Raw genomic sequence first — 16039 nt, forward strand, 5'->3', positions numbered from 1 at the left:
GTTTCAGGAGGTGAGTGGATGAAATTTTGCATATGTTGCATGACTGTGAAGTTGGGCTAATGTTTTCAATTGTTCCTCTAACAAGAGGCAAATGCTGAACTTCTGTGTTACTAGAAACATTATAGGCTCTGTTGATGAGCCAACACAATATTCCCACCCAGAAAATTGGATCGACATCTTAATGTGTCTGCCATACCCCTTAAAAGTACAATCTGTGTCTGTAATGAATTAGAAAACTGCATTGTCTCACAGTAAAGTAAGGTAACCATGTGTCAATGGGAACATTTACATTATGGAAATAAATAATTAATCATAACATCCTTTAACTGATAGGAGAAATAATGAACATCCAAATGCAAACAGAGGGTGTATTTTCAGCTCCTCTGGTAGTCACCGCTAGAATTAATTTCCTTAAAGTAGTCACAAAATTCTAAGTAATCTTTCTAACAGTGCCAGAAATTATTGTGTTTTTCTCCATGACTATGAAAATGAAAAGTGAAGCTCAGTTTTAGCTACCCAGTATAAGTCATAGGGAACTCCACTGAAGACAAACAGTTCTAGAAAAAAACACCCCATACTTTAAAAGAATAAATTAAACCCAGATCCCAAGAGGGTCTTTAACTTGAATCACTCATTATCTGAGCAAATTCAAAGTTACCCGTGGTTTTAAGACATGGACTCACAAAACAAGACATCACATGTGGTATAAGTGAAAGTCCACCCAGTGGTTCTGTGTGTGCACATGTGCACTCTCTACTCTGCAAATTTACTTCCATGGAGGTCTCTCTCTATCTTGGTATTTTTTTTCTCCCCTCCAGCAACATAAACAAAAGTTTTCCCACAGTTCTGAGACTTATTTCTTTGAACCTAATGAATATGTCGACTGGCTTTGGTTTCTTATTCATGGAAGCCATTCAGCTGTGGCACACTGTATACAGCTCTCCACTGTAATCAACCAAGGGCGAAAGCCATGCACGGTGGGGGAACAATGGTCTCCTCAGTTATCTCACTGGAAGCATACTAGTGCATTGATTCCTCTCATTAGGAGGCTGGGGGTTCAAATTTGACACTATTACTCACACTGGACTCCTTTTGCATTGGGAAAACATTACAAAAAATTCTATGTTAACAATCACTTTGTTAGAGTAGTTTTTTTTTCCAACTGTGCAGGACAAAACAAGTACCTTGATGGTTCCAATCTTCATTTTGTGCCACTGCATACCTGTAAAGATCAGACCAGATCCACGGAAACAGTGGCACTGTCTCCAGACCATATCCTCACTAGTTCTCCCTCATCTCAGGGTTTTATATGTTTCAATTAAAAACAAATTGCAGAATGCTTGAACATCACCTGCAGTGACTTCCACTTATATTTTCTTTGAAAGATCTTACATTTTCTTTGAAATTAATATGGTTCTAGCGTTAATTTTTTTTAGGTTTGGTTTGGTTTGGTTTGGCTTGGCTTGTTAAGAATAAACTGGGAGGTCTGCCATAGCAATTTGGATATATTTATCAAGTACTAAACAAAAGTTAGTTGCTGAATAGCTGAAATGATCAGACTTGAATAGTGATTACAGTTTCATTAGTGGTTTCTACTGTGCAACAAATGGCCCTTGCAGTTGTAAACTCCATGTCTTTGTTCTGTTTCTCATCATATCTTATACCTCTCCTCAGCATGACATACTAAAGAACTGTGCTTCCATTTTACCCTCTGCCATGTAGTCTGAGGAATAAAGGTGAAGAAATAAAATAGCCACCACACTGTTTTCACTTGTGTTAGTTTAAAACTTGATTTCATTTCCTGCATGTTAATGTTCAACTTGTAAATCTTGGAGTGAGCCTCAGACATAATTACTGACTTTGTCACTTTAGACATAAATATATTCCAAATTGCTTAGGTGTAATTATGAAATATGCAAGGGCAGGACTGGATGCATTAAATGACAGCTGAAAACCTACAATGTTCGTATTTCCTGTCAGTGATTAAAGCATGACCCCTTTGCTAAGTACTTTACTTCCAAAAATGGTATTTGTACTGCATCTGAATTTTAAGATACTGAGCCACATCCTCTGCATACTTATGATTTGGAATATCCATATTCTTACAAATACACCTTTAAATAGGTAAATGGAAGGTCAAATGGATCAGCTAGTTGTCAAGCATTCAGCTGTCATAAAGACACATCCTCCTTAATTGAATATACCAGGATAAAAAACAGTAGCTACATATTTAATTTATCATACTTTCATTGTGTTTTTACATTAACAGTTAAGTATGCATTATAATTTTTATTAGAAAATAGATTTTCATCTTGATAAAATAAGATACTTGGGGGGAAAAAAATTAAATTTTTGCTTTTAGTGTCCCATTTTGCTGAGGATGAAATATCCACTGCAGCTGTGTAGACTTTCCCAACAGTGAGGGGTAGGAAAGATATCAGCCATTGCTACCATGTGTGCTATTCAGTCGAGAGAAGTTTACTTCATAAATTAAACTATTCCGACAGCTAAATTATCAAATAAAGCCTAATAGTCCTACTTTAAAGGATCTGCTGTGGAAATAAATGTTTATTGGAAATATATTTTGCTTGGGGATGACAGGATGAAGTTTTGAAAAATCTGAGTTTTCCTGGTTTAATTCTCTTTCAGCAAAGCAAGTGTTCAAAATACAGCTAAAGTCAAAGGAGATCTGCAATGTATTCAAAGACAGGCCTTCATAAATAACAGCATTTAACCATGAAACTGATTAATATTTGTTTACAAAGGGGTTTATGGAGTTTTTCAAAAAGTCTTTTAAATGGGAATCAAGTTACTTCTTTATGGTGACCTTCTACTTCTGTAACTTTATCACACGATAATGTGACATTACAAAGGGTGCCATTCAGGACATAGCACTCAGCCTGTAAGAAATGTGCACTTCTGCATGATGGTGCTAAAAAACATGTAGAACTTCCAGCAACACGTCCTGGTTTCCTTACTGAAATATTAGTCAGACCTTATCAGAACAACTGATTCACTAAGATTGTCGTATGAGAAAGGACTGTCATGTTCTCTGCCCTTTCCCTCTGCTCTTGTAAATTTGGTCATTGAAAAGTTAACATATCACATCCCTTCCCAAACAGTGCCATAATGAATTATGGCTTGGAAAAATAATTATATGCTATATATAGGTACATATAACTGTATATAAAACTATATACTTAAATAAGGCTAGGAAGGTGATAGCTACAACAAGAGTTATTATTTTTTAACAAGAAGAAGTAAATTGTATGTTTGCGAAAAGCCTGATTTTGTGTGAAGCATTTTCACACAGGGTACCCAAGGGACTGGAAACTGATTTCATGTGGAGCAGAAGAAGTGATGGTTTACAGTCTCATCACCTCCAGAGGTGGTGACTTTTTTTGTGATTTTGGCCACTGATCCTGTGAAGTGCCTGGATAGATATGTGCATAGCACTGACTGTCCTGTTACCTGCCATCCTCCACAGACAAGGACATCACTACAGCAACATGTTCTAGTGCCTAGGAATTCTCTGTATAGCAGAAAAATCACTTTTCAGCTTCAGGTGAAGTGCATCAGTCTTTAAAGATCTAAGAGATGTTATTTTTAATCTGTGGTAAAACTGCTCATGCAATGGAAAGAAGTGCTTCAAAAGGTACTTAACACTGTGCCTAAGCTAGAGTTCTGTATCTTCAGTTTTGTTTTCCTGTACTATAGTAACAGGATATCTGAAAGTTTGAAAGGTTAAGGCGCCTATGAACTAAAGAAGGCTATTGCAGTCTGTAAACTAGATAATCTTTTAATGGCATTTCTCTGTAATTACAGTGATGCTTAGAGCGAGTATGTCACACGTAACAGTTCCATCACAAATTAGAATAATCCTTTAACAGTATCCTTTTCCTTCAGACTTTCTCCATATAGGAAAAAAAATACTATATAAAGGCACAGTTGATTAGATGGAAAGAACACCAGCCTCACGTGTTTTTTAACTCTAAAAACATTTGCTGTAATGTTTCACTTAAAAGCCACAGCACAGAATCTTGACTGATGTAAACTGACACAGGTCTGCTGTCTTTGATGAACTATGCCACATCTACCACAACTGAAATCAGTGTTTCATCCTGATTTTTTTACATCAGATAGATACACCATGTTTATTAGAGCAGTAGCATTGATCCTTCAATTAGTGTGTTTCTTCAAAGTCATTTATTCAAGAAAAAAAATGCTCTTCTATCACTACATATATGCAATATATACTGAAAGACAACATGATAGATGCATAAATGTGTCAGAACAGGATATCCATTACTTAGGAAATGCACTCTGGACTTCTTCTAATATGAAGAAAAGAATTGATAAAAAAGAGTGGAAAGTATATTTCAGCAAAATTTTATGAGTTGAACCAAAGATTTTTTTAAAATACACAGAGTCCGGAAAAAGCAAATATGTTACAGGTGGTAGCATAATATACCTTCATATGCAATAACCTAATGTTTTATGTACATCATAAATCTAAACTGAATTTAAACCTTCTTTATTGATTGAGAGCCTGCAAGTAAAGTGATCCCAGATCTTTTAAGTTCATGCAGTTAAAAATTAGATTTAATCTGTTGGACAATGACAAGAAATTCAGAATTAGGAGACAATAAAAGAAGCTGGGTTAGTTCTTCAGACAGCACCTATTGATTTACCTCTGCTGAAGAAACCTTAATGCATTCCTTCTGAGGATCTGGCAAACAATTTTGTAAAGCTCTTGCAATGCATGTCTGAGCATTGTGAAAAAAAAATGTACTAAAGGTACTATAGGGTATTCTGTACACCTCCACCTGTGTGCAAGGGTTAAGTAAATGGAAAATCCTGTTCTTACTGAAACAGGACTGTTCCCTACTGGTTCACTCAAACTACCCTAAAGGGAACCCCGGGGAAAGGGAGCAGGGCTCCTTCCCCCTGCTCAGACATGCAGAGGCAGGTGCATTCTGCATCCTGTTGTGATTTTCTAGGGGGTTTAATGCACCTCTGTGTCTCCCTGAAGTTAGATTTGTTCCTTTCAAGCACAGATCTGACTTGTTTAATTTTGCAACTGTTAAGTACAACATTCCTACACATCCAGCCCTGTTTCCTCAGAAGTCAGTGGGTGCAAAACACAGCTTTACTAATCACTTCCTTGTTTTGTCTGGCAATTGGTTTCTTGTATTCTCTTGCATTATGAGGACAGAATGCCACATACTGCCTAACCCCAGAACCCTGAAGCTTGTGTAGGTGTCTGCTTTAGGTCATCTCCCTTAAACTCATGCACATGAAATGGATGATATCAAGCTTTAAATTTGGCTGCCCTCAGGTATTTTCTGCATATCCACACACTATGTTCTCTCTAAATATATTCTTTCCTGCTTCCTCATGGCTTACGTGCTTAAAGCCTATTGAAACATTAACTTTATTCTTCCCTCTAAATGCTGTGGTTATTTGCTTGCACATCTGGAATGGATTTAAGAGAAGATTAGTCTGCTTTACTCCTCAGACTGTGGTGTAATTCACAACATATTAGGTTGTATACATTTGTGCACATCATTTTTAATCAGATGCACAGCATGCCATTCATATCCTTTTTAGTGTTTTATTATTACTTCTGATACTGTACTTCATCAGACTCAATTAAACCTGCCTAGTTCCATCATCAGAAATTACTTTCTTCAGGTATGGAATGGGGCTGTGATACACTGCTTCATATCAAAGAGATATCCAACAGATATAACAATTCATATTCCCATTACTTTATGACTGTCACACAAAGTAATGTATTTCCTTTCTCCAGTCATAAAAATTGTACCATGTTCCAGCCTCCAGCAGCCTGCTCCAATTGCTTCCAGAGTCTCCTCTATCACTTGGCATTCTTTTCTTTAAATTTCACTTCTCCACCCTCTCCAGTTTGGCACATACTGATTTTTGTCTTCTTTGGCTTCAGGCAGGTGGGTTACATTCAGAGCACAGATAAACAAGCAGTCATATTAGAGACTGGGTGCATTCCCTGACTATACCCCTAATCAGTTCACATTTACCTTTCTAAGTACTTGAAAAATAAATAAGTAGATGGTGAAATCAGTTAATTTTCCACAAGTGTTGTGGCAGAAAAGAAATCTTCAGGAAGTGTGTTAGATGGCAATTTTAAACTCATAATTAATTGCTTGTCTCCGCTTATACTTTTACCTTCTTTCATATGCTAGGGAGGCATAAACTCTACATGATACAGAAGCAATAGCCCTTTGACACATGCAGTGCTGCTGTCTGACATGGGAACATAAACCATCTGGCTCTCACAGATGCAGTGTGCAGGGGTGCAGGGGTGCAGGGGTTAAGACTGTATTCCCCTCACTCATGGTGTCTCTAATAGCTACTGTCAATCAAGCACCCTCCTCTTCCTCATCTCCCACAGAAGAACATTTGAAATTCCTGGCTAGGTAGTATGGGAAAGGAAGGAGCAGGCTCTATCTGAAAGAAAGAACAGATTATTTTTCATTGCAGATATAATAAATTAATTTATTCATGTGATTTTCACCCTTTCAAGGGACGGAACCCAGGCTGACTGTTAGATTTGTCAAAGCCCAAGGAGAGGTGGGTACACTGCATCCTGCCTGCCTCACTTTCTCTCCACATGGGCAGATCTGACCAGGGAAGGCAGTAAATGCTCCTGCACTGCTATTCTGAGGATACAAAAACTTGTGCCACTGGAAAGGCAGGTGAAGATGATTTCACTCATATCTTAAGTATGAAAAGGAAAACAAAAGCCAATGGTGTCTAAGGCAATTCAGATAAACACACTCCTGATTTCCCTCATTTGTGAAGATGAAACCAAGTGTCATGAGAATGATTCAGGCTAAGGGAGACTTACAAACTTATTGCATAAATGAAAAAAGTACAAAAAAAAACCCCAACCAAAAAGATCCCCCAACAATTTAGACTTTGTTTATAGTTAGGAACTGCTAAAAAGAAGCTAAAACAAGAGTCCTCTTTCATTCCAGGGCCAAACATATCACTGATTCAATACTTTAAAAACCCAGAATGTTAAACCAAGGTTAGATCTGGCCTCTCATCTCTGATCATCCTTTCTATAAATCCTTGATAAAGTGTGTGTTAGTTTTATGGTACAGCAATAAACCAGCCAAATGTAGAAGTAAATGACCTCATACAGGCTATCTCTGTGCAGATAGATTCCCTTGGCAGATTGCCAAGGATTGATTGACACACATCTTACGGAACTAGAGTTAATTAATATGTCTACCAATTCCCAAATGGATCTCAGGAAGCAGAGAATCTGTTTAATGCAGTAAGCAATGACATACTGTGTGTGGTCAAGAGACAATCACTAATTGCCAAGAATGCATTGTAATAAAGCATTAAAGAATATGAACAAAACCCTTTCTGCTCTGCAGCTCCCTTATCCCTTCAAAACCTTATCCTTAGAACATTTTAATGACTTATGTTTCAAATATCAAAAGACATTTTCATAGGTAAAAATAGTTCCCAGACTATGAAGTCAACACTCAAAGGGTCTGTTAATTTTTCTACGAGAATAAATAGTCATCATTCATTCAACAATGATGTCTTTATTTTCAAGGAAATCTACACATCTGAATTGCAATAGTATAAGATAACTTGAAAGAGCTGTTCTTTCCTAAGATCACAGAAGCTACAAGTAACAAAATTATGGATTCACTAGCAAAATTATCCATAAATGCTGAAAGCACATCAGGAGTCTGACTGCTAAACTGAAAACAGTCCACTGAGCAACAGTCAGGTAAGCCAGACAGAAAATACAGTAAAGGGGACTAATTTATATTACATAGTCAACAGAAAAAAATGAAGAGATTGGCTGTTCTGGACACAAAATGTATTGAATGCCAGCACAGAGACATTCTAGTCAAATGTTTAGCCAGGAAAACCAGCCTAATCCCATGGCTTACTGTGAGTGATTTTGCCTATTACTAGGGAAGATCCTGCTTATCTGTTTAGTTATGATGATTACTGACAAAATGGTACAAGAGCTACTGCAAGAATAAGCAAAAAAACATCAAGAGATTAAAGAAATGGGTGAAAAGAGAGTGATTTATTGTTCACAAAAAACTAAGGAAACAAAACCTAGGTGACATACGAAAAACTGTCAGTATGTTAGGACAAATCTGAGAAGGGAGATTTAAGAAGATGTGATACTATTTTAATTCTCAGTTGGGAGAAAGCTGAGGTGGTGTCAGACTCTATAGACTGGGAGGAAACTAAAGATGTTGTTTGGCCCAGAATAAACACAGTGGCTGAACTAACCCTCTTATACCTGGTATTTGTCCCAGTCATAAAAAAGAGCGCTTTTTAACTTCATGAGCCAGAATGAAGCATAAGTATATACCCAGTAGAATGGGCTTAACTGTACCTACTTAAACCCCTGGGGGAAGAGATGTAGTGCAGGGGAGAGAAGTTAGAGATTCTGCTGTGATTTATCAATCAGCACGTCAGCACCTGATTCAGGAGCAGGTCTTACCAGATCCACTTCCCAAGCCACAGAAACTAACTGGTGAGAATGCATTTTCGCATGAAGGGATCATGGCTAAACACCAGTAAAGATTAAAAAGAGGAAAAAGAAAAATATATTTTAGGACAGTTTACCTCAGGATGGCTTCCAATTTCAATATAGGTGCAGACTGGATGAAAAGCCCCTGTTCCACAAGCATACAGGTGGGTTTGGTTGTAAGCCTTAAGCACCTTGATGAAGTTAGCACATTCTCTCTGCAAAGAAAAGGAGAAAAAAAATCATGCATAGATTGATTATTATAAAAAATTATGCATTAATTCAGTGATTCTGACTAATGTGAGCTCTTCTGCGTTAGAGATATATGGCTGAATGAACAGATTTGTAAAGTGTGATAATTTCATGCTGTTCATAAGATTGTTTACTGCTAAGCATTTAATAAATAGCCTGATTTAATTTCTCATTTAAATATCTTTGGTTGCTATTTAATAAAGCATCCGACCCCGAAGAAAAGATTACAGAAAAATAGTCCTAATTTTTGTTTCAGACATGCTTCATCTTTGTAATTTATGCCATTGCTGTGTTTGTAAGACAAAACCCATTTATAGAAATGTGTCAGAATGAAATAATGAAGAAAAATGAACCAACTGTTTGCTTGTATTCAATTATGTAACAATTAGAAGAAAAATGAGCCAGATGGAAGGAGTTGATGAAAACCAAATCATTAATACAGCATTTTTAACAATCATATGAATGCTGCCTCACTCCCACAGCCTGTGTCTACAGGCCAGTCTTACACATATGAATACATATGTTAAACTTCCATACAGTCATTGACAGCCCCTAGAATACAAGCCTTGCAAGACCTGGACTTTATGTTTTCTTCCTAAGTAAATTATCCATCATGAGTTACTTTAATTCTCAGCAAATAAAAGCTTAATAGCAACACTAACAGTCCCTAGTACAAACATTATCTGTTTTCTGTTAACAAGACTGTCATTATTTATGCCTAATGTTATTAAAATGGATAGTCAAGATGACAACTTTTTCCATTTGTTTAATATTTTTATTTCAATCCGGTCTAACATGGAAAAGAAATATGTCAATGCCTGTGAGTTGGTCTACCAACACAACTGAAAAAAATGGATTTCAAACAGAAGGAATATGAGAACAATGAAATTAAGTATTTCCAGTAAAGTCTGTGTTTAAGAAGAGGAAGATTTTTCTCTGCATATTTGATAACTTTTTTGGTACAGTGCTCAACTCTACCTTTCCAAGTAGACCAGGGCCCATGGAAACATCACCTGAGCTATTGCACCCACAGAATTCTCCTTGACTGCCATCCTCTCCCTCTGTAACTTGCTTGCTAATTAAACCAGATACTCCCAGACACAAAATAAAGGCTCTGCCAGGAAAATGCATGTGAAGTTTGAGGCATGCCTTAGGCCACCACAGGGAAAAGCAATGAACTTACACAGATGAAACACTGATTCCCTGCCTCACACAAAGGACTGTACAGGAATGGCATTGCTCTTTCAATTTTACTGTATATTTGCATTACAGATAATGGCAATATATTCAAAAGAGCACTCAGAGAAAAACATCCAGAATCTTACTGTATCCCTGACTTATTGCTGTTAGCTTATCTCTTCAACATAGATGGAAAATATAGAGATAGTTAAGGTAATCCAACAGGAAATTGAAAGAAATAAAGATCGATGTTGCTCTTAATTCTTTCCATTCTGACTTTTCTTAATAAAAACATACACAATTTCTGGTCCATTCTTATTCTTCCCACACACAAGTATAAGCATGAGCATACATTTATTATGTTTATGTTTACCCATGGACTGCTTTCCACTGTCATATGGTAGAGTACTAAGCAAACACTGGGCATATATCATAAAAAATATTTTCTGTATTTTCATTAATTCTGTCATTCTTTGCTTTAAGTAAAAGAAATATGGAAAACCCATGAAAGTGTATTAAAAATTCAATGCCTACAAGAGTAAAATGGGCAAATACCCCAAATTCATGTAACATTGACAAAATTGAAAAAGATCCTTTATTAAATTCTGACATTCTGTGTTTCAGATGGAGCATCTGACTTTGACTCCACTTAATTTAAAATTAAGCAATGATGTGTATGTATTATTAAATACATCAGAAGTTTCTCACTTAAGAGTTGTATCTGACCTGATATAAACACAACACTGTTTCACTAGGACAGTGTTTTTCTTTGTTACGTGTAATGTATCATGATTTTAAAAATGTCTTTATGGTCTACTACTACACTTTACTAAAGCTTTTAAAATTACCAACCTGAAGAACATGAAGTGTTAGAGACTGGTAGCCACAGACAAAATGCTGTGAGTAGATGGGCTGGACCTACAGCCAGTGTGAATAAATTGTGCTGATTTCAGAAGAATTATTCTGATTTACAGCAACACACCACCTGTGACTGTATATGCACTCAGAATCACATAACCACAGAATATTCTGAGTTGGAAGGGACCCACAAGGATCATCAAGTCCAGCTCCACAGTGAATGGCCCACAGGGGGACTGAGCACACAGCCTTGGTGTTATTAACACCATTCTCCAACCCACAAAGACTGTTCAGCTGCTTATCTGTAACATACAGCAAGAAGGTATTAGATAGCTAATGCTTTAAAGGTGGGATGGAAAAACCCTACTTAGATTAGGGGCAGGAGTCTTCTTTGATTTTGGTGGACGAAATTAAGAAAAGTTCTATCACCACCTTCACTGAATTATTCCAGATCAGCCTGAGGGAGAAGGTGGATTAACCCTATCATAGCCGTGTTTGAACATCCAGTGTTCAGGACTGATAGTAGTGTAAATGAGTAAATATCAGTCAAGTGACTTCAAATTTACAATGTATTTCCAAAAGCAGATTTAGCCTATTCATGCCTCTTTACAAGGTCTCCTAATTCCTTGTTACTTTTTTTACCTTGTGTTTTTTACCTTAGATGTCTGAGAAATACACAACCTAGTTAAACAATGGGGAAGGTAAATACCTACAGCAATAAACCTTTGACTATGATGAATAAATTTATATAACATTTAAAGTTCCTAGTCTAGTTCAGACTGCTCTTATAGCTCCCCTCTGTTTTATAGCTGCATAAAGGAACCATTAAGGTCTATTCAGTGAATTCTCATACACCTCTCTACCAGATTAGGTTTCTTTATATATTTTACATGGTAGTAAAAAAATAAATAAAGAGGGGTATTAAACTACAATAAATGACATCAAAGTGAAGTTACAGTTCTGATTTAAGTCCTTGTCAACTCAGGAAGTTCAAAGTGAAGTTTCTGCCCTGCCTGGGACACAGTGCTATTCTCCCTGGAACAATAGCAACAGGCACATTGATTTCCATCTCAGACTCCTTCCTTTAATTGTGCTCAAGCACAGCTGACAGGTACACCATTATGTGTGGAAATGTCATATCTAGTCCTCTGATATTCTGAACTTAGCAAGAGTTTGCTTTGGTGAATATTGGGTTTTCCTGGTTTATGTGACTCTGGGACAAAAAAGCTTCCCACAAACCTGCAATAAACCATCTTTAACAGCTTTGAGTGATTTGTAGAGTCTAAATCTCAGGGTATGGGTATGACAAAGAAGACATCAGGGAAAGTGTGTGCGCACTGAATGCAATTTGGGTCTGCCACTACATGAGACTTGGGTGACTGATTCCCATTCCCTTTCTTTTTCCCCATTCCTGCCCTCACAGGACAGCTGCTTTAGTGGCATTCTGGCACCATCGGTTGTGAAACCTGGCAGGGAGTTTTGCTGGTCCCAACATTGGTGCCTACATCAACTCCACCACAAAGCAGCTCCCCAGACCCCTTGGCAGGAGGCCTGGAATGAACTTGAGTGTCTCCAGCTGGGCTTGTCCCACTTGGCATCAGTGTCTTCCCCTGCCAGACCCCCAGGCTAGTGGTATATTGTTGGTGTGGAGGTCTGTGCCAGCAGGACAAAGCATTCCACTGCATGACTGCAGAGTGTAAGGCACTGAAAGGGAGACAGAGACAACAAAAGGCATGCAGTATCTCAGAAAACACAGCAGACAGGAGAAAGTATCTACCAGAGGAAGAGGAGGTAACCCAGAGGCAGAAGCTGTAAGGAACAAATTCTCAGGAATGTCCAATACTCTGGCTGCATGTGAGTTCAGCTGCCCAGTGCTTTTGTATTCATTTTTATTTTCCCCAAGAAAGTGATGTTGTTCAAAAGGAATATATTCTGGACGTATACGTACCCTTTGGATATTGTAGTAAAACAGATGAAGAAAGAAAATTAAACTTTAAAAAATTCTTTCCTATGAGGAAAAAAAGATTTTTTCAAATGACAGCAGGGTGTTGTGGGAATTTAAATACTTTTAGCCTAATAATGTGAATGAAAATGAATGCAAGATTAAAAAAGTTCTCTGCTCTGTAGGCAGGAAAGTATTACTTGGATGGGTTATGAAAATAAATGTTAAAGAAGAGAAGCACTGGGATCATCACAGTGAATAATTTTAAATTCTTGCTCCTAATAATCTTGCTCATTAATATTAGGAAGCTTTTCTTGTCTATATGAAGCTAAACACTGGTTTATGCCCTAAAGCTTGAGTTTATATATACATACATAGAGCAGAAAGCATAAGTGCTTGCATATGGCATAGAATGATTGAAGTAGATATGCAAAGGGAAAATTAGGTACATCGTGTGGGAGTTACTGCAGTCCTCAAAAATACCCATTCATTTATCTACCTACACCTGGAGAGGATTAATCTTCATTTATACTTCAATAAATGCTCTAAGGTTTCCACAAGAGCTGTAGGTTCTGCCTTTGGCCTTGTACAAAAGTGCTTCTGTCATAAAATCCAAGAAACTAAATCCCTCCATCACATCTGAGACCTTCTAGCACAGCCTGAAAGGTCTTCCTCTCTCTTTTCTGACACGGTGAATGTTTTTAGATAACTGCATTTTTATGTATATGACCGCTGGATCTGTGTCTGCAAACAGTTGTGATGGCACGATTGCCAACAACCTACAAGGTACGGCCAAGAAATGGTGACGTGCAGTAGCTGAAGCACTCACCACAAACCTCAGGCACAATCCAGTTTGCTTCTTTGTTTGAAGGAATGTGGACTATAACCTTCACCAAAGCTCAAGCAGCTCCTACAGGCTTTCCTGGGGTTTGGTGCATTAAGTGCACCAGGGCATCAAACTCAAGCCATTCTACCTTGCATCTAGGAGATAAATGTATGTCTGGCCACCTGAGGGAACATGCCCCAGATGTTCACTGGGCATTCCTCAGTGAGAAAAAGGATGGAGCTCCAGGTACCATGAATGTGTTTACATTTCCTCTAGACTAGACTGAGGAAGTTGTGGGGTTCAGATCCTCAGTTCCATGCTGATGATTTATTGAAATGAAAGTGGCTACAAGAGTTTGCATCATACTACGGTAATGCAGCCACAGCACCAACTCAGCTGCAAATTCTCCTGTGCTAAAGTCCTACTTGTAAAACAAGCTAAGAAATTACAAGACTGTCACTTACTTTCAGAGTGTGAATTAAAGTCAAAGAGGTCCAGTATGTCTGGACAAGTATCTTAACTCAAAATTTTAAATCCAAATACTATACCAGCTATAAGGGCAGAGGGCCTGTCTTGAAGAGGAGATAAAGTGTTAATTACGTTTTCCAGAAAGGCACCCACTATATGAAGATCAATGTATCTGACTTACAAATCAAACATACAGATTTATTTTTAAGAGTTTTCTAATATTTACATATCAAATTGATAGAAGGGCTTATGCTGAGAGAGATTAGGCTGAAAAAATAAATTACAAAGAAAATGTCTGCAAGCAAAAGAATAAGAGCCAAATGCAGAAAGATTGAAAAACAAACAGTAAAGATATGTAACACTGATTAGGCTGTGTTATGCAGACTTTTCCTGGACAGTTACAAAAATAAAGTCCATCCATCTGTCAAAACATCTGCTCCGTGTATGAAAATTAAAACAGAATTTAGGTGGGTTTTATGAGTTTCCAGTAATTATCTCTCCTCCAGAAGCCTGGAAGTTATGTCCTTCGATCTGGATTATTAATGCAGCAAAGACTTTTTAATGACATCTTTTTAAGTTGAAGGGTAAGTCCCTGTGACTAATATCCATATTTTTCTTCTTAGTTTAAGAACGTGGTTTCATTTTTTTGAAACCAATAGTGATGTCCATACTACTTCTCAGATATTGCAGCAAATGCAAATGGTCAGATTATGCAGGGCAATAAGTAGGAGGCTAAATGATCCTTTACAGTATCATTAGCTTCAACAGTTTTCTGCTGATTTAATCCAGATAAGCATCAGACCCAGTAATACATTCTTCCTTTATATCAATCTTCCCACATAGCCAAGTGATTAAAATATCATAAGATTTTGTCTGAACTGGATGGACAAGAGGATTTAGAACTATCTGACAGCTGGAAAAGCAAAATAAATATGTGTTTTGTGTCTTAAATCAAAATGGATGGACAGCTTTCATATAAAATCCCATGCATGAGGTTAATTATTATGTTTGCTTTTTTTTTCCTTCTTCTGTCCCATTAGTTGAATTTTCAAGTGATGAGATCAGGGATATCCATGGAGAATAAGTAATCCCCAATATTACTGCTGTCATTCAAATTTATCACATGGCTGAAAGATGTTCTCAACTTATCAGGGAGCTTTTTAACTTCTCTCTTTTGCTGGTGGGCTACTGCTGGCTGCCATCAGTTCAGTCAGTATTGGCAGATATCTTTTTCAGCATGGAGCAGCATTGTTTCAAGGAAAATATTTCTGAAGTGTTAGTGCAATAAATGTATGTGTGATTGCCATGTACACAGATGATGGATTCTCAGCTAGACCCGGCAAAGACTTCAACATGTCAGTAAGCATGGGTGAGGAAGCCTCTTCAGGGTGAGCTCTGCATCATGTGTGCTTTCACAGCTCCTGCTCTTTGGGTGAAAGGTTTTGTAAAATGCAGTAACATTTTTTTATTATTATCATTATTTCTGTGTCCCTCTTTTTATTACAGTAACATTTGGGAAAATACTGGTCCAAGTGCACAGTTGGTTTAAACAGACCCAGAATAAACAAAACAAATTATTTGGGTCCTGTTAAAATGAAATGGTCTTTTAAAATTTTATTTTATTGGAGTAAGCTGGTTGGCAACAGTGCTGCAAAGCTATTGTGTTAATATTAAGAACAGGAAAGTCCCCAAGTACTGGGAGCTGTGTGCAAGCCCTAATGGGTGGGGAAATCCTGCCTGGCACCTGTACTCCAGGAGATAACCTTCCAGCTGAACCTGTATAGGCAGGTGCATGATTTTTAGAGTGGGGGAGGACAGCTAGCATGAAAATGTTTGCAAACCATGATTTATGACTGTGTACCTCTTGCAGCTGGGATCAATACCATCATTTACATCCCCTTTATGTCATTATTATTCCTTGCAATTATCAGGATCAATGTTTTATAGTCTTACCCTCTGC

At 37.5% G+C, this 16039-nt stretch overlaps 1 protein-coding gene across 2 annotated transcripts in view; it reads right to left on the bottom strand.

The window, feature by feature from the left end:
* SEMA3A (semaphorin 3A) overlaps positions 1-16039 on the bottom strand; it is a 161891-nt gene that overhangs the window by 84727 nt on the left and 61125 nt on the right. The window contains exons 1-2 of one of the 2 annotated variants that reach the window (XM_062491662.1): positions 9834-9870; positions 8653-8768 (exon numbers count right to left, since the gene is read on the bottom strand). In XM_062491662.1, coding sequence (XP_062347646.1) covers positions 8653-8768; positions 9834-9858 — 141 coding nt within the window. In that variant the 5' untranslated portion in view covers positions 9859-9870. Of the gene's footprint in view, positions 1-8652; positions 8773-9833; positions 9871-16039 lie in introns of those variants that run through there. The other variant, XM_062491661.1, reaches the window with a different exon arrangement.

The sequence above is a fragment of the Cinclus cinclus genome, chromosome 4 (genome assembly GCF_963662255.1).
Source record: "Cinclus cinclus chromosome 4, bCinCin1.1, whole genome shotgun sequence".
In the NCBI taxonomy this organism is placed as follows: Eukaryota; Metazoa; Chordata; class Aves; order Passeriformes; family Cinclidae; genus Cinclus; species Cinclus cinclus.